Source organism: Bufo bufo, chromosome 7, assembly GCF_905171765.1.
Source record: "Bufo bufo chromosome 7, aBufBuf1.1, whole genome shotgun sequence".
Taxonomy (NCBI): domain Eukaryota; kingdom Metazoa; phylum Chordata; class Amphibia; order Anura; family Bufonidae; genus Bufo; species Bufo bufo.
The window spans coordinates 27,767,886-27,787,858 of NC_053395.1; the positions used below are offsets into that span (position 1 = coordinate 27,767,886).

A 19,973-nucleotide genomic window follows, 5' to 3' on the forward strand; every position below is an offset into this window, starting at 1 on the left:
TTTAAGGTCTCATGCACATGACCGTATCCGTTTTACAGATGTAGTCTGTGAGCCATCCGCATTTTTGTTGACAGTTCCATTGACTTCAACGGGTCCGTGGGCCGCATTTTGTGGACATAGTCTATCTTTTTGCAGAAAGCACACGGATGATCCTTGTTCTGTATGTCCGTTCTGCACAGAGATAAAACATGTCCTATGCTTGGCAGCAAAACGCGGACCACAGACCCACTGCAGTCAATGGATCCACAAAAATGCGGCTGCAGCACGGGCAGTGTCCGTATTTGCAGACGGCAAAATATTAAAGGCTTTGTGCATAAGGCCTAAATATGATAGAACAACCAAGCAATCATTTTGGAATTTTGTTTAATTTTTTTTGCAAAAATTGAAAATTGTTGAATAATTTAAAAAGGTAAACGCCCAAAAATGGGGAAAAACTGAACCTTCAGTAGAATTGGTAAGGAAGCGTCTAATGAACTTGCTGATGCTTAGTGGCATCGTCCTTATGGTTCCTCCAGCGTCCATCATGAGTGATCTCCTCTGGTCAGGTGGCTTCTCATATGTTCACTTGGCAGTGCGGAGCTTCGTTCTTCAGCGTATCCGAAATGACCTTGGCTCCAGATTGGCCAATGTGGTTTCCCTGTAAACTGATTGATAGAGCTATGATAAGATAAATCAGAATGGCAGGTGGAATATTTGCCCATAATCATGTCCTTGGCATCTATCTCAAAAGTACAGCACCTCACCCCCACCCCACTGCCGGCTGTCACTTTGTGTATCACTCCTGAAGATAATCTATTCACTGGAAGCAAGTGATAATTTCCCCTGTAGCGCCACCACAGCAGAAGTGAAGTATTACCTTACACAGTTCTCATAGAGCTCCATCCACTCCTTTTGAACACCACCAGCGTACATTGCACTTTCATACAGAGGGCCACCGCAAAAAAAAAATCCAGTTCTTACAATTTATTCCCTACCCGCAGGGTAGGCGATAACTATGGGAAGGGGGTCCTACTGCTGGAACCCCCACTAAGCACAAGACCCGGAAATGAACGGGGATTCATATCTCTATGGTTTCCAGAGCTCCCATAGAGATAACTGGTTCAGCAGCTTGAGAGGGGGGCTTCTATGGGCCCCGTTCTCTCCTACTGCTGGGACCCCCTAGCAGTCTAATAGTTATCTCCTGTCCTGGAATACTTCTTTAAGCTGGCCATACATGTTAGATGTGTGTCAGCCTAACCAGTGTATGGACGCCTCCCAACACTTCCCAAACAGTAGATGGAGGGAGAGTAGGGTCAGGCATGTTCAATTTCAACAAACCAGATCCTTTTGTTCTTGGGGAACTAAGACACCACTGCATCGGACCATGCATATGTAGAAGGGGATCGGAAGAGATAACGGTCAGACCAGCAGGCAGTCAGCTGACACTTGTGTATGGCCCGGTTTACCGCTCTCCAGTCTCACTGATACAGGAGAGTCCTGAATAGCGACCTCTGTTAATTCCACAATACACGGTCATGTATGAGAAGACGTACCTGAGGGAAACAAGAGACGAGTTTGCAGAGACTGCATTGGCAAGACAGATGGCGCCGTCCATACCTATGGAGTTTTCTTGCAAGCTGGAAAAACAAGATGGCGGTTCGCTATGGTAGGTCTTGATAAGCTGTATCTAGGACCTGTACCTGCCTGCCTCGCATTATAGACCTTACTTTAGAATCTGCAGGGTGTTGTTAACCTTCAGCGCAGCCGCCAAGGCCTTAGCTCCTCGAAGCCCAATATTGTTCCCTCGTAAACTGAAGGTGTAAAAAAAACATTGGAATCCATGCCAAATAATCGGGAGCCACCCCCTTCCCAAAAACAGGTGCTTCCCCAGAGGTACTCACTCGAGTGTGGTCAGATTCCTATTCACCATTAAGGCCTCTGCTAGGGACTGTGCCCCTGAAGGTCCAACAGCCGCTCCCTGCAGACTGCGACATAAAGAAGAAATGATGACCAGACATGGAAGAGAATATATTGTGCTGAGGTTTAGGGCACATTCACACATGGCAAATATGTTATAAAATGACTGAAAATCCGTTCGGTTCAATTGAATGAAAATCGCATACATTTAATTTTTCTATTAATGGTCACGGAAGTGCACACAACACACTGACATTTCCTCTAATTTACTTTTTAGTTTTGCTTTGTAGATTGGGACAGAGTCAGCAGAGCCATCTCATTATTAGAGGGATGCATTTAATAACAGCTCTATTCTGCTAGAGGCCTACATTAGGCCCCTTTCACACGGGCGAGTATTCCGCGCGGATGCGATGCGTGAGGTGAACGCATTGCACCCGCATTGAATCCCGACCCATTTATTTCTATGGGGCTGTGCACACGAGCGGTGATTTTCACGCATCACTTGTGTGTTGCGTGAAAATCGCAGCATGCTCCTCTTTGTGCGTTTTTCACGTAACGCAGGCCCCATAGAAATGAATGGGGTTGCATGAAAATCGCAAGCAAGTGCGGATGCGGTGCGATTTTCACGCACGGTTGATAGGTGACGATCGGGATGGGGACCCGATCATTATTATTTTCCCTTATAACATGGTTATAAGGGAAAATAATAGCATTCTGAATACAGAATGCATAGTACAATAGCGCTGGAGGGGTTAAAAAAAATAATTAAACTCACCTTAATCCAATTGCTCGCGCAGCCCGGCATCTCTTCTGTCTTCTTTTTTGCTGTGTGCAGGAAAAGGACCTGTGGTGACGTCACTCCGGTCATCACATGGTCCGTCACATGATCTTTTACCATGGTGATGGATCATGTGATGACCCGAGTGACGTCACCACAGGTCCTTTTCCTGCACACAGCAAAAAAGAAGACAGAAGAGAAGCCGGGCTGCGCGAGCAAGTGGATTAAGGGGAGTTTAATTATTTTATTTTATTTTTTTAACCCCTCCACCCCTATTGTACTATGCATTCTGTATTCAGAATGCTATTATTTTCCCTTATAACCATGTTATAAGGGAAAATAATACAATCTACAGAACACCGATCCCAAGCCCGAACTTCTGTGAAGAAGTTCGGGTTTGGGTACCAAACACACGCAATTTTTCTGCCGTGAGTGCAAAACGCATTACAATGTTTTGCACTCGCGCGGAAACATCGCGCATGTTCCTGCAACGCACCCGCACATTTTCCTGCAACGCTCGTGTGAAAGAGGCCTAAGGGTAGGTTTACATTAGCAGCAGTTACTGTATCTGGCATAGCCAGACACCGCTGAATCTCCAGTCACCATAATGGGATCTGACGGCTTTCCAGTATAAATGCTTACATTCTGTCGGAAACCCGCCGGATCCCATTAAAGTGAATGGGGATCCAGTGGTGCCCAGCAGTGTCCAACTAAGCCGAACACGTTAACTCCAGTCTGCTCCCGTCCCGTCACCGACTACAGGATTTACCTACTGCCGATGTGAACCTACCCTTAGACAGGCAAGATATACAGATAAAGCTCTGTATGCAGCTCCCCTGCCACCTCCAGTCTCTGGGCATTTCTCTACTACTTCCTGGAGACTATATTAGCCTATGGGCTCATGCACACGACCGTATGCCCTCCGAGTCATGCGGGCCATATGTCCCGTAGCGGCATACATCGTGCGCACCGCATCATAGTTTACTATGATGCTGTGGCATCGGGCCGCCCGCGTGGCCATTGTCCCGCACTCATAATATCATATCTCGGAGGGCATACGGTCGTGTGCATGAGCCCTATGGCTGGAACAGAAACCTCCAGCACTCCAGATGTTCTGAAACTACAAATCGCAAAATGCTCTTTTCACTTCTATGGAAGTTACAAGAAAAGCCAAGCAAGTGTGTATGCTGGGAGTTGTAGTGCCGTACGTTGCTGACCCCCTAGACTATGAACATATTTCTGACCATTTACGCACATTCATAAATGACACCATGTTTGTTTCTTATTCCGGCTTCTCGGACCTATAATTGGATTTTGAGGCCATGTGGTCACTTTCCCTCATCTAACTCCACATCTTATCCCTCACCTCACCATGTCCTCCTTGCCCTCTTCAGGTGCTCCTCCTCCTTCTCATGACCATCTGACTTTGTGTTACCCGTTCTATGTCATTATTTCCACATAACCATCCACAATTCTTATTTTGTAACCTGATTCATAAGACTTACTAAAGAGCAGAAAGCGTACAGTTCTCTTGCAGGGCACTTGCCAGTGCACCCGTGCCCTCATCACCAATGGCATTTTCCTGCAAGCTAATCAGAAATAAAAAATAATCTCCAGTCAGGTAGGAAAATCTTCCTACCAATTCAGATATACATTGCGGTAGATACCGTACTACCCCACCCTAATTTGTCAGGGCCATGAATGAATGAACGTGAGCAGAGGATGTCCTATTTGGCAGCCTGAAATGTGTTGACCAGGTATCACTTCCCTTCTTCCACTCCACTTAGTGGGTACATTATTTAGCAGGGGGCGAAACTCCCAGAGTGGAGAATATGAAATATCTGCCTCGTCCAAAGCATTCTGGGAAGGAAACTCTGAATTAAAAATAGTATTTAAAAAATGGCTGCCTATAGTCTCCAGCAGGGGGAGCTCATGGCATAGAATATAAACAGTAAGGTCTGTTATAAAACTTTCCACTGAGCTCCCTCTAGTGGTGGCTGCATACAGCCAAGTTTATCATTTTGCTCTATGTGGGGGGATTAGGAGCTCTGATCCCTATAAGAAATTACTTGCCACAGAATATTGAATGTTGTTGTGAAAGTTGGACAATCACTTTAAGGGGGTTCTCTGGGATTAACATATTGATAACCAATCTTCAGAATAGGTCATTAATATGAGATAGCTGGGGGTCCGACTCTCGACACCCCAGCCAATGCACTCTGGTGAGCAATGCGGCCTCCTCACAGCTTACCAAGCGCAGCGCCCTACATTGTATAGTGGCTGTTCTTGGTATTGCTCATTCACTTCAATGGGGCTGAGCTGCGCCTAGGCCATGTGACCGATGAAGGTGACGTCACATGGCCTAGGAAGAGGTCTGAGTGCTGCAGCCTCTTAGTACAGTTGATTGGCGGGGGTGCTGGGAGTTGGAACCCCACTGATCTCATATTCATGATCAATAGAAAAATCTCGGAAAACCTCTAGTTGCTGTCACCTCTGCTCCCTCCTCTTTTCTGGATACTGGTAGAAAACCAGAAGTTCATTTAACCCTTGTTTATCCATGGTGTCTGCGTTTGGTTTCTGTTCATACTTACTCCAAGCAGCGTAGACACTGGTTAACACGAAGGGCTCCGGCAAGTGACCGCGCTGACCCCACCCCCAGAAAATTCCACTGGAGACTGAAGGAGAGAAAATTCACAGTGTAAAAAAGGTTTTCCACAGTGAGAATGCGTTTTTAAATGGCAGAATGAGTTAAAAATGTAAAAAAAAAAAAGAAGCATTACTCACCTCACTGATCCCCTCGGCTACACCTTTCCCCGCTACTCTTCACTACCTGCTCTCGAATCAACATGCAAGAAAGATCTGGAGGTGCCTGCTCAGCTAATCACGGACTGAGGCAGGATACCGCTGTGGCCACTGATTGGCTGCGCAGGCATCTTCAGTCATTTACTGTGTGTTGATGCAAGAGCAGGAAGTAGAGAGTATTGGGGGATCAGTGAGGTGAGTAATGCATCTTTTCTTTTTTTTTTTATCATTCTGTCCTCTTAACAAAAAATCTCCACCTCAGAAAACACCTTTTAATAAGTTGCAACCTACTCTAGGAGGTAGTAGAGACATATAAACAAGGTGACCAGGAGAAAGGGCCCCGGGCATGCTTTCCAGCTTTCTGATACTTCCATAGACATGCAGATAATATATTATATTAATACTCATAATTTGTGTCTGGCTTTTGATATGTTGGTCCATAAGGGCAGAGAGGGGGCCCCTATCTATGCTGTCCATATGCCCTACCTCTCGAAGAACATGGCCTGAATGACAAAAGCAGGAAAAGGCCAGTTTATGACTGACATCCACTGGGAGAACTTACTGCAGAGACTCCAGACTCCGATTCTCCCTCAACGCACGTGAAAGAGCCTCCACGCCTTCATCGTGCAGCAGGTTCGCCGTCAGACTGTAAGGGGGTCACAAATATACTGCATTTTAATTTCTGCTTCTTTATCGTACAGGTTAGTACATAAGGCAGGGGTGCAACTTATAAACCTCACGGGCATCCCGGGAGGAAAAAGCATGCTCAGTGACCGCGTGACCACAATGGATCCAATATGGCTGAGAATGGTGGCAACTTCCTGCAGCTCTGAGCCACATATGGCCGTTCTACCAAGGACGATTCAGAAGCACATGAGATGAGACAAGTTTCTAGAACACATTCATGGAGGACTTTCCCAATGTAGAGGAGACAGGTGGAGTCACCATCCATGGAAGTCTATGGAGGAGGAGGAAAGTTCCCAGAGCAGACTGGTGGAAAGTAACTATGTGTACCCCCTTTTCATGCACAATATCTGACATTTGCACCTCCTCATAGGTTTCTATGCCAAGCAATTATATTAAAAATATTATATTATATCCATTTAAAAAGCAATGTAGATACCACAGAGTACAGAGAAAACGTGACCAGGACAATTTCCTAATTAGTGTTAGTATCCCTTTAAGCGGTTGACCATACGTACTCCAAGTGTGTCAGAGTGGTGTTTTTTTGGAGAGACTGTGCCAAGGCCTGAGCGCCCTCAATGCTGATGGAGTTCTCCCTCAAGCTGAGGAACAAGGAGGAGAAGACAAACATAATATGCCGTACATACTAACAAGTCAATGTCTATAGGACTCCGAAACGTGGGAGACTCACTTAAGACGTTTGAGACCGTGGTTCAGGCTCAGGCCGCTGGTCAGGGACTTCAGGCCATGATTACTGATGGAATTACTCTGCAGGCTGAACATAAATGATGAGAAGATCCCTCAGAAACGGGAAATCCACAAAACCCAACATTAAGTGGAAATAAGCAAGAGTTCCCTTTAAACTTTAAAAGGGACATGCCACCTCTTTTTAATTGCCTTAATTCCCCATTGTAGAAACTTAAAGGGGTATTCCATCTGTACATTTACGGCATATCGGTAGGATACTCCATAAATATCTGATAGATGCAGGTTCCATCTCTGAGACCCGCTCCTTTATCAGGAATGGGGGCCTGTTGCACGCGGTCGGGAATTGAGAGGTGGCTGATCACGCGCATCTTCAATAGCACTTCCAAAAATAGTCAGACCAGCATTGTCCTATATGGGATACTTATGGCATATCCGCATACCCTATGACAGGGTTTAAAAAAAGAGTCTAATTATTTCCATAAATGGCATCTTATAGGCAGTGTCTGGCATTGCAGTATTCTATTATAGGGGGTTGAGCTGCAATACTAGACACAGCCCCTGGAGAAGAGTGGCGCTGTTCCCAAGAAAGAAAAGAAGATCCTGTTTTCCTAACCTTACAGAACCCCTTTAAGGTTTTTCTAAAGTTCTTCCCCATTTCTTCTCCACTCTTCCTTCCATTACTCCCAGGTATGACTTACTCAAGGGTGATTAAACTTGCGTTTGCGGCGAGAGCTTCAGCCAGAGCCGCAGCTCCTCGGTCACCTAGGTTGTTGCTTGATAACCTGTAGGAAAAACCAGAGGAGGTGAAATCAGGAGTGAGCTCCTCAGCACGACGCCACATGGTGGGCAGACTGATCACTGACCACAGCTCCTGGAGGACCTGGTTCTCCTTCAGACTGGAAGCCAGGCTCTCCGCTCCCGCAGCTTCAATGCAGTTCTTCTCAATACTGGAGGGTGACAAGAGAGTTTATCTTTGCTGGATAGATAAAACAAGGATCATAACATGGGACCCCCTTGTGGGGGCAGAGCTATAGTAGTTACACTTGGCCCTGTTGCATGAGGGGGTCCTAAAGGCTCCTTGGCCACATAATAAGAAGGCACCAGTATTATTAATGGCACATGGTAGGTGGGGGCCCAGGAGCTTCACATTACACTTAAACAAGCTTGGACTGGCCCACCGGCGAGGCGGGGGACTCCTGCTCCCAGAGATAAGACAGAAGAGTAATTATTTCTCTTGTTTCTCAGGAGAGATAATTATTGTAACCACTAGGTGGCAGTATCGCACAGTGATGCAGCCTCCCACTGGTGTAAATTGTACAGGGGGCCCCGCAGTATCTTCTAAGCTTCCCAGGCTGCTGGCAGTGAAGGAGGAGAGAATATGTCTGGCCATCCTCCTGCCCTCCTTGCTGTCAGAAAACTGTGGTTGCTGGAGAGAAGGACTCCTCTGCGGTGCTGGGCTGATTTCTCAGGTGGGTGACAGTAGTGAGCTGTAGGAGACTGTAAGGGGGAAATAGGGGATTTGTTTATAGAAGACTCAGATCTGTGTATGACTCTGCCCTAGGTCCCCCCCAACGCCTCTGCTTTAGGTGCACCTCCATTAGTGCCACAGCTCCAGAGGCCCCCCAATGCCCCCACTCTAAATGCACCCCTAATATTGAATCTTCTCCAGTTACCCCCCTAAAACCTCTGCTCCAGGATCCCCGCTATTACCCTGCCTCAGGTAACTCTAATGCCTCTGCTTCAGTTATGACCCTCCGTTTGTGCCCTTTGCTCCTCTAGTGCCTTTGCTTGGGCTTTGTTAAAGGTTGTGAACTGCAAAGGGGGTTGGACTTAGGCCCGAAAAATTCTGCCCAGTGCGTCACATTCTCCAGTATTGACACGTATGGTTTACATGGCGGCAGTGATGATATTCCGTATTTAAAGGCATCACTGCTGCCATGTAAAGAGATACTGGTGGTGGAGGATTTAAAGGGGTTGTCCAGGTTTTCAAGTTATCCTCTCCACACCATAGGGCATAACTATATGATTAGTGGGGTCCGATTCTGTGACCCCCGCTGATCCCAGGAACGGGTCCTGTTCCCCCTTTTTGATGGTGTGGCAGGCCACACATAAGCCCTGCTGCTCCATTTATTCTCTTTGGGACCACTGGAAATAGCCAGCGCTGTACTCCGCCATCTCCAGCGACCCCTTAGAGAATGGATGGAGAGGCAGGGCATATGCTCGACAAGAAGGGGGATCAGTGGGGGCTCCAGCGTTCAGACCCCCACGGATCACTTAGTTATCCCCGATCCTGTGGATAGAGAATAACTAGAAAAGTGGACACCGGCCCTTTAACAGGCAAGCATTTCTATATTAGTTTGACACATATTTTGGGCCAGATTTTTATTAATTTTTTTACACCCAAAGAAAACCTTTAAGGATAGGGAATGTGAAAAGGTGAAATAGCTATGACACGACAGGTGATAAGTGTCTGATTGGTGGGGGTCTGACTGCTGGGACCCCCATGATCAAGGGAACGTGGTCTTACGACCCTTGTGTACATATATTGGTGGTAATGTAATAGAATGTCTCAGGACCCCTTTTTTCATGATCAGTGGGTGTTCCAGCAGTCAGACCCCAGCAATCTGATATTTATCACCGATCCTGTAGATAGGCAATAGGTCATTATGGTAGGAGAACCCTTTTAATTATAATGTAGATTATGTACAATCTGAGGAGGTTACGATTTGGTAAATTTAATGCCAGACATTTAGGGTTAAAGGGGTTAAAGGGGTCGTCTCACTTCAGCAATTGGCATTTATCATGTAGAGAAAGTTACTACAAAACAGTTACTAATGTATTGTGATTGTCCATGTTGCCTCCTTTCCAGCACATTATACACAGCACGTATCCGTGGTTATTACCACTGTGTAATCCAGCAGCGATGGCCGTGCTTACACACTATAGGGAAAGGCTGGAAGTGCGCATAGGCCAACACCTTTACCTATAGTGTGCAAGCACGGCCACCGCTGCTGGATTACACAGTGGTAATAACCACGGATACGTGTGCTGAATGTCTAGTTTTCAGCTCTCCCAGTGCTGGTGGGTAGAGAGTAGTTGCCATCCACTGCACACAGAAAGTAGAGGAGAATCTTCTTCCTAACCTTCTTTACTCACTCAGACGTATGCCCCGGGATCATGAAGGACAATACAGAGAGATACTGAACTGTATTAGTTGTGAATTTAGCATTATTGCTGAGATATCAATCTCCTGTATACATGTGTAGTCTCTTTAGTGTCTCTCTGTGAGTCCTGTCTCACCCATGCTGCTGCTTGTCCCCCCCCCCCCCCCCCCCTCCCCTCTCTATAGACCTGTTTTGACATGTGTAATGTGAACCTCTTGTGGAGCTCCTCCATCTTGAGCTGGAATTCAAAGCATTCCGTCTCAAAGATGGTCGGGGGAGGTAAACAGCTGATAACATAAGAACTAGACATTTCACGCTGATAAAACATATTACAAAGTTTCTTGTGGTCACTTGTACTATTGATTTATGTAAAGTTGTCTGAAAGTATAGTAACTCTCTAAGGTTCACGTATCTAACATCTCTCCACTTACTTCAGGGACTTCAGCGTGTGGTTTATCCGTAAAGACTGAGCCAGGTGTTGAGCCCCTTCTGACTTGATGCGATTGTTTTGTAGACTGCAAGGAAGATAGAGGCATGACCCCAATTATGGGAGAGTCAGCGGATTTGGTGGTCCAAATTTTTACATGGCCATAAACAGGGCTGGCGTTAGGGGTGTATAACATGGGAACAGGGTGCACCAAGCCTTTCCTGCAAGGGGCGACACCAATGGACTAACATCTAAACAGTGTGACTGCCATTAATCTTATGGTATAGTAGCATCAGACAGCCATTGTGTAGCACAGTTAGTAGATTTCTAATCCAAGTCATTATACGTCAGTATTATTTGAGCACTGCAAAGTGGTATTTACTGTCTGGAAGTGTTATTTCGCATTGTTATGTGGGCATGCTCTGTAATGCAAATTATTAGGCATCGTATGGTATAGTTAATTGCACAGTTGACCACAAAGGATGGGCGGACGTGGATGGCGTAAACTGCAATAGCCTACTCACTTCAGACTTGAAAGCACAAGATTGCTCCTCAGAGTTTCTGCCAAGGCCCCGGCACCACTGGGTCCAATGATGTTGCTGTAAAGGCTACGGGAGGAATGGAGGCAGTTAACAGAACGTAAATTCCTCAGTGAGATGATACAGGTTCTCCACAGATTAATGGTGACTTACTCGAGAGATGAAAGAGTTCGGTTCACCAGTAGGGCTTTCCCCAGCACTTTAATACCACGGTTCCCCAACTGGTTTTCTGCAAGACTGGAAATGAAGAACATTGCGATAGGACACAGATAACGACTGGGGACTACTAACACTAGACTGAGAGAGCTTACAAGTTAAAGGGCATCTGTCAGCAGTTTTGTACCTATGACACTGGCTGACCTGTTACATCTGCGCTTGGCGGCTGAAGGCATCTGTGTTGGTCCCATGTAGATATCTGCCCTCATTGCTGAGAAAAATTATCTTTTAATACATGCAAATGAGCCTTTAGGAGCAACAGGGGCGTTGCCATTACACCTTGAGGCTCTGCTCTCTCTGCAACTGCTGCGCCCTCTGCACTTTGACAGAGCCAGGTGTGATGATGTTTTCCATGCCTGGTCCTGTCAATCAAAGCGCAGCAGTTGCAGAGAGAGCAGAGCCTCTAGGTGTAACGGCAATGCCCCCATTGCTCCTAGAAGCTCATCTGCATTTATTAAAACTGAATGTTTCTCAGTAATGTGAGCACATATGAACATGGGACCAACACAGGTACCTTCAGCTGCCAAGCACACACAGGAATCCACACAGAAATTAATAGAGATATGTCCGCCACAGCAGCCGATTTTGGAGGAAACACCACAACCACCTATGTATATGGGGGCCTCTCAACGAGGTCTTGGGCATGTTGGATTTCAAAATGTCCAATCCTATTGTCCTCAATGAGATAAGCTGCTGCCAGAGGTGTCTGACGGTATTTTCTCCCCTCTCCTATTCGGCTGAGCATGCATGATTATAGGAAGGATCAGGAGAGAGAACTGTCAACCGAACGAGCATTCACCCGACAGTTATCTCCTGTGTATGGCTGGCTGAAAACAAGATATAGGAATATAGGACCTGAAGGATTTGAGCTTTTATCTTCAAGTGCTGATACCCTGACCAAGACATGGATAGGTAGGACCAAAAAGAATTCTGCTCCAATATGGTCACAAATGACACTTAAAGAAGTCTGGACACCATAAAGGTGTGACCCACGGGACCGCTACAGTCCTGAGTCTGACCAGGCCCCAGTCCTTGTGCTTCACAGGGAGGTGGCAAGATATGTAGCAAATCTCATCTGACCACCTGTGCACTTGACCCAATTCCATCCCACCTCATCCCTAACCTCACCACAGTGTTTATCCCAGCCCTAACTCATCTCTTCAACCTATCACTAAACTCTGGTGTCTTCCCCTCTGCTTTTAAACATGCTACCATTACACCCATCCTCAAAAAGCCTTCACTTGACACATCTTCCTTGTCCAGTTATCGCCCCATATCACTTCTTCCGTATGCCTCAAAGCTACTTGAACAACATGTCCATTCAGAACTGTCCTCCCACCTCTCCTCCTGCTCCCTCTTTGACGCCTACAATCTGGCTTCCGACCCCACCACTCAACCGAGACTGCCCTTACCAAAGTCACCAATGACCTACTGACAGCCAAAACCAAGAAACAATACTCTGTCCTCCTTCTCCTTGACCTGTCCTCTGCCTTTGACACTGTTGACCACTCCCTTCTGTTGCAAACTCTCTCATCTCTTGGCATCACCGACCTGGCCCTCTTCTGGATCACATCATACCTCACAGACCGGACGTTTAGCGTCTCCCACTCTCGCACCACCTCCTCGTCTCATTCCCTCTCTGTTGGTGTCCCGCAAGGCTCTGTCCTAGGACCCCTGCTCTTCTCTATCTACACCTTTGGCCGGGGACAGCTCATAGAGTCCCATGGCTTTCAGTATCACTCCTACGCTGACGGCACACAAATCTACCTCTCTGGTCCAGACATCACCACCTTACTATCACAAATCCCACAATGTCTATCTTCTATATCATCCTTCTTCGCCTCTCGCTTTCTAAAACTTAACATGGATAAGACAGAATTTATAATCTTTCCCCCATCTTGTTCAACCCCCTCAACAGACCTATCTATCATGATCAATGGCTGCACACTCTCCCCGGTCAACAAAGCCCGCTGCCTTGGAGTGACCTTGGATTCTGCACTTTCCTTCCGACCGCAAATCCAAGCTCTTTCCACCACCTGCCGCCTCCAACTCAAAAACATCTCCCGCATCCGTGCTTTCCTTAACTTTGAATCTGCGAAAATGCTTGTACATGCCCTCATTATCTCCCGCCTAGACTACTGCAACATTCTCCTCTGTGGCCTTCCATCTAGCACTCTCGCACCCCTCCAATCTATCCTCAACTCTGCTGCCCGACTAATCCACCTCTCACCCTATTACTCCTCTGCCTCTCCCCTCTGCCAGTCCCTTCACTGGCTCCCCATTGCCCAGCGAATTCACTTCAAAGTACTAACAAATACATACAAGGCCGTCCATAACCTGTCCCCTCCCTACATCTCTGAGCTACTTTCCCGATACATCTCCACACGCACTCTCCGATCCTCACAAGACCTCCTTCTCTCCTCTCCTCTTATCGCCTCTTCCCACAATCGACTCCAAGATTTCTCCCGTGCTTCCCCCACACTCTGGAACTCGCTACCCCAACATATCAGACTCTCCCCTACAGTGGAATCCTTCAAAAGAAACCTGAAAAGCCACCTCTTCAGACAAGCCTCCAACAGTGACCCCGCTACCTCTATACCGCCATGACCAACTTAACTCGCACCTACTGTGTCCTTTTCCCATACCATGTAGATTGTAAGCCCTCACGGGCAGGGCCCTCTCTCCTTCTGTACCAGTTTGTAACTTGTCTTGTTTATGATTAGTGCAATTGTCTGTATTATGTACGTGCACCGTTCATCATATGTACAGCGCTATGGAATGAATGGCGCTTTAATAATAAATAATAATAATAATGTAGTCTCTCTCCACTCATGTCAATGGCAGATGCAGTAGTTGGATCCCCAACAAATACTCAATCAGTAAATCTATGTCTTGAGGAGTTCAAGACTCATGTTCTTATTAATTGATGTCTGCTCACCTGATTTTCTGGATGGCGCAGTCTTTATTGCGCAGGATGCTGGACAACAATTCCATGACATCGTCTTTAAAGTTGTTATTCTCCATTCTGTACAAAGAAAGGTATATGAGATGCAAGCTCTCTAGGTCAACGTGTGTAAATGCATGTCGCGGGTAGTTATAGCGATTACCGGAGGTTGGTGCAGTACTGGAGCTGGGGGAGGAAGTCCTGGACTAGTCCATAATTCAGGCACTGGTTGAGATTTGTTTCTTGGGCACAACTGTCCGACACTCGAAGCAAGTATGCAAGAGCAGAACATGTCAATGGGTTCAACCGACCCTTAAGAGTTCCAGCCATCAGAGCCTCATCCACAGCACTGATCAGCTCGGTGTGCCCCATCTCATGGAGGCAGCATACCAAGTTCACTATCCCACTGGAAATAGTCTTTCCTGCACTCAGCAAGCGCTTCAGGTGATCGATGGCCGGTCCACGTTGGTTGCCTGGCTCCTCTTTACTTGGAAGACATCCAGCTAGGACACGCAGGACCTTGGGTGAAAGAAGTCCAGATAGGAAACGGATAAAAATGCATAACTGGACTCCGTCTGGTTGTAAAGCACGTTGGGTGGCACTTTTATAGTGATTTAGAAAGCCCAACTTGGGCCAAGAGACTCCTCCATCGGCAAACAGGTCAAAGATGGCACGTTTGGCAGAAGAGTGGTAGTGGACAGCTGCCAGGAACTCCTGTAGCAAAATATGGTAGAAGGAGAAAGATGAACATGAGGGGGAATTTTGAGAAACCAGCAATCGAGAACATAGGCTGCCGGGTAGAATAGGGGTTTCAATCCCACAAGATTTCAGATCTGACTCATAAAAAACAGTCCTTTTCTTAAGCAGTCCCTGGAATGCCAGTTTCCCTAAGTTACCAACCGTCCTCCGGGCATTCGTTGGTTGATCTAAGCCTTCCGAGTCACAAAACTGGGCTTTCAAGTACCAGGAAAATATGGCAGACAGCGTATCTGGAAGAGCTTGAGATGTGGAGTCTTGAGCATGTAAGGTAAAGCCTAGAGAAAGTCCTACAATATGGCACAATATAGGCACTGAACATAGGGCCTTCAAGGCTGGATGACATTGTAGGTGACCCCAGACTTTCTCCACGGTGCCATTGGTGTCATGTATTAGCTGATCTAGAATGTCCCTGATGTCATTTGGCCCTAAACCAGATACTTCTGTCATCCGATCCACCAGCCCGCCAGGAATCTTTGAAGCTGCTCCTGGTCTCGACGTGATCCAAACGTTGACCTCTGGCAGAAGGTTACCCCGTAAAATGTTGGTAATGAGACACTCAGGAGAAAGTTCTTTCTGGGGGTCTGTGCTGCCAATAGAGTCTGAGAAATCGAGTGGAGCTCGTAATTCATCCAAGCCATCCAAAATGAGAAGAGAACTCGGCGGTGGTGTGGTGTTGCCCGGGCAAGCAATACGTACCAACTTTTCTGCAGAAAGACGATCATAAATATTCAGTTCCCACAGATTCAGAGACAACACAGATTTGATGTGCGTACACAGCTCTTCACGAGCCCACTTTTCCACAAACAGTCTAACGAGGGTGCTCTTTCCAGCTCCTGCCACCCCCACAGTTAGGGTGACACGTGGGGGAAGACTGACTCGAGACAGTGGCAGGAGCATTTTTTGAAGAGTCAACATTTTGGGTCCTCCTCGCCTAGCCTGCTCTAGTTCTAGCTGTACAATGTCATGATCTTGAAGCTGGGCATCTGTGAGACCTTCCACCATCAGCATGGAGCCTAGCTGCGCCAGCAGTGGAGGGTGGTCATCGTACTCCATGCTGTCCAAATGTTTTTGAACCAATGGATCTGGAAAGAAGATAAATGTGGTTGAAGTAGACATAATACAACAAAAACATGATCAACAAAACCCTAGAGCTCACACACAGCACATCACTGACCGTAGTGACGCATGCGCAGGTAAAGGCAGGTGCGACTGTTCTCTATGCAGTGTTGGAGAGCTTGAAGAGGTGTCCTGCCCTTTCCACCTATAGTGTCCATTAGGGTCTCTGCCCGCTTGGGCAATGGTAACTCCTGAAGGCGTTTCACCTCATCTGTGGTTAACATCTGCAGCTCTTGTAGCTTTGTCATGATCTCTTGGAGGGATTCTGGACAGGCGCTGGATGCCAGCTGTCTCCTGTACCGGAGAATCCATAGGCCTAAGAGAGAATTAGTTAAGAAATAACTAGATATCTGAAAAGGCTAAAAACATATATTGGAAAATAACCCGTGGACAAAAAAATATAAAATCCCAAAGAGCAATTGTCCCCCATTTTGGTTCACAAAGCAGAGGAATCCCCTAGATGACAAGCAAATGCCCTAACAGGACATGTGTACACAGGTTGTCTCATGTGGTTGTCCTCTTCTGTCAAGTTGTTGTCTAGTTTTCCAAGATCCCAGAATGACAAATCAGTCTAGTTAAGCAGCAATGTGTCATCTTCTCCAAGTACAGGATATAGGAAGACTGGCTGGCAACACTTATTAAGAAGTACTGTCCAAGACATTGGTTGTCACAGCTTTCTACAAAACATGGACCATGGAAAACTCAAGGACTCAAGTTGAATTTTTATTATGGGGAAACGCTCCTTCAAAAGTCCTAAACTCTCCTAAATAACTTGACGACCAGAGGGTGTAGAGAGCCATGGTGTGTTATGACCATAAAGAGGTTGGCTAAGGACACGTGCCCGCGACTGGCACAATATACTATAAGGCCTAAAAGGGCATTTACAAACCTTCCATATCATTGTTTCGACACACCACGAAGCTCCAGGATTCCAAACGTGATCAAGGTCCATGTCATCTCTTCATCTAAACGGAAGGCGGAATGAACCGTCCAGACACAATCCTGCCATAACAAAGTTCACTCAGGATCAGTCAGGACATGGAATGAAGAAAATAGACATACACATAAAAGACACAAGACGCCTCGAGCATCAATGTCCAAACCTAATTATTAGCCTCGTCCTTCACTGCAAGTTACACATGGCCGAAATCAAAAAGATCAACAGAAATAGGAAACAGCATTTAGCACCTCTATAGTGAGGAAAATTAAAAATGTCAGAAAGCAACCTCCATTATATAAAAAAAAAAAAAATCACCAAAATAAAAAAAGAACAAAACAATATTTTTATAAAAATTATGTAAATATAAAACAAAAATTCAATTGAATGGGAGCTGAGCTGCAGCTCACAGAAAAGCCAGAACTTTCTGCGTCCGGCTCCATCCACCTTACAGTTTTTGGTGCCAGCGGCTGCCAGAAACAGGTGATCAATTATCAAGACACCCCCCCCCCCCCCCCCCCCCCCAAACAAGGATAGGTCATTGATATCGAAGTACTGGACAACCTCTGCCGTATGCTCATTTTTCTGTGCAGATTTTTTCCGTCCCGTGCGGATGTACTGTAACTCGTTGCAGTATTGCATTGCAGAATCCGCACCGCAAATCTGCAGCGTCTGAGCTCAGCCTAGATGTCGTACTGTATGCTGCCCAAAGAGCATTGTATGCTTGGCTGCCACCACCACCATATGATGTCCAGGATCAGGAGAACGTGGCTGCTTTATTCTATAACCAGCCCCACACCTGTCCGTGGGTTGTGTATGATAGTGCAGTCAATGGGACAGAGCAGCAATAATGCACACAACCCGGACAGGTATGGTGCTGTTTTTGGAAGAAAGCAGACATCTTTTTCTTGTCTTGGAGAACCCCTACTTAATGCCAACCTACACCTGAATGGATCTCCTCACCCTCTGGTATCCATCAGAGCTGCTACAGTTACGCCCATGATCCCATGTCTGCGGATGGGAGAACGGTGAGCCTTAGGCCTAGTTCACACGAACGTATGGCTTTTATAGTTTTTTGCGGTCCGTTTTTCACGGATCCGTTGTTCCGTTTTTGAGTTCCGTTGTGTTTCCGTTTCCGTTCTGTTTTTCTGTTCCGTGCTTCAGTATGGCATATACAGTATACATAGAAAAAAATGGGCTGGGCATAACATTTTCAATAGATGGTTCCGCAAAAACGGAACGGATACGGAAGACATACGGATGCATTTATGTATGTGTTCCGTTTTTTTTGCGGACCCATTGACTTGAATGGGGCCACGGAACATGATTTGCGGGCAATAATAGGACATGTTCTATCTTTCAACGGAACGAAAAAAAAGGAAAACGGAATGCTTACGGAACACATTCCGTTTTTAATGCTTAACCATTGAAATTAGAGGTTCCGTATATGGAACAAAAAAAACGTCCCGTACACTCGCAAAAAAAACGATTGTGTGAACTAGGCCATTCATTTCAATGGTTCCGCATTAAAAATGGAATGTGTTCCGTAAGCATTCCGTTTCCGTTTTTCCGTTCAAAGATAGAACATGTCCTATTATTGCCCGCAAATCACGTTCCGTGGCTCCATTCAAGTCAATGGGTCCGCAAAAAAAAAACGGAACACATACGGAAATGCATCCGTATGTCTTCCGTATCCGTTCCGTTTTTGCGGAACCATCTATTGAAAATGTTATGCCCAGCCCAATTTTTTCTATGAAATTACTGTATACTGTATATGCCATACGGAAAAACGGAACGGAAAAACAACGGAACTCAAAAACGGAACAACGGATCCGTGAAAAACGGACCGCAAAAAACTATAAAAGCCATACGTTCGTGTGAACTAGGCCTAAGGTGGTTCATCCCCGTTTGTTGCAAGAAGCCCTACCCAGGTCCATACTACCCATTGGATGATACAAACCCCATGGTGTACCCCCTGCCCTAAGGACAATGCTGCAGCAGCTAGACTCAAGCTGGGATGTGCTGCTGTCTTCTCTTACGTATGAGTGGTGGTCTTGTATCTTCACGGCTGGTCTTTCTTCTCAACTTGCCTCATCCAATTGGCGGTCACTATTTCTTTGACATTCAATACCTCTGCTGTCACCAGACTGTAATTGGACATCACTGCGCCTCCACCGACAGCCCCAGGTGCATCAGCTCTTCTCCAACCATCCGACCTGTGATGTTGCCTGTGCCTTATGAGCTCTGCTATACGGAGGTGCTCTTGCGTCTTACCTCTTCCTGCTCAGTGTTTCACCCTCTCTGGCTTCCTGTCTTAGGTCTTGAAACTTCACTTAGAAGAAAAGAGAATAAAGATCAGCTCCTTGATTAGAGATAATTTAGAAAAAGAGCAGAAGAGAAGGAACCATGTCCTAGAAGTGAGAACTGAAGATGCAACATGTCAAAAATATATATTACCGTAAATTTCCTGCAAGTCGCCATCGGGTAATTCAGAAGGTCTGATAATCATCGGTGGAGCCTGTAACCAGGAGTGTAGAATAGACAGATAGATAGAAAAGATGGATGGGTAGGTAGATGGATACATGGGTGGGTAGACAGACAGATAGATGAATGGGTGATTAGATGGATGAGTAGGTGAGAAGATGAATGGATCGGTGGGTAAATATATGGATGGGTAGATAGAAAGATGGATGAATGGGTGGGTAGATGGATGCATGGGTGGGTAGGTAGACAGATAGATGGGTGGTTAGATAGATGGATGGGTAGATGAGAAGATGAATGGATTAGTAGGTAAATAGATGGATGGGTAGATAGAAAGATGGATGAATGGGTGGGTAGATAAATGGATGGATAGATAGAAATATGAGTGGGAAGGCAGATAGATATATGGATGGATGGATAGATTGATGGGTAGGTAGATGATAGATACACAAAACATAGTTAGACCAGCACCCCCAAACACTATGAAATAAAGTGCGGGTGCACGCTACCATGGCTGGCATG

General features: G+C 46.3%; 1 protein-coding gene across 2 annotated transcripts; it reads right to left on the reverse strand.

The window, feature by feature from the left end:
- Positions 1-358: 358 nt before the first annotated feature.
- On the reverse strand, positions 359-19,229 carry NLRC3 (NLR family CARD domain containing 3). 2 transcript variants are annotated; one of them, XM_040441801.1, is made up of 20 exons: positions 19,010-19,229; positions 17,137-17,223; positions 16,923-17,035; positions 16,092-16,349; positions 14,322-15,999; positions 14,153-14,239; positions 11,152-11,235; positions 10,984-11,067; positions 10,464-10,547; positions 7,732-7,815; positions 7,567-7,650; positions 6,852-6,935; positions 6,679-6,762; positions 6,039-6,122; positions 5,266-5,349; positions 4,180-4,263; positions 1,881-1,964; positions 1,707-1,790; positions 1,533-1,616; positions 359-644 (listed from the first exon to the last, which is right to left on the reverse strand). In XM_040441801.1, exons 3-20 carry the CDS (start codon positions 16,927-16,929, stop codon positions 554-556), a joined length of 3,213 nt encoding a protein of 1,070 aa, XP_040297735.1. In that variant the 5' UTR covers positions 16,930-17,035; positions 17,137-17,223; positions 19,010-19,229; the 3' UTR covers positions 359-553. The 2 variants fall into 2 exon arrangements, with proteins under 2 accessions (XP_040297735.1, XP_040297734.1); XM_040441800.1 differs by lacking the exon at positions 17,137-17,223.
- Positions 19,230-19,973: the final 744 nt, after the last annotated feature.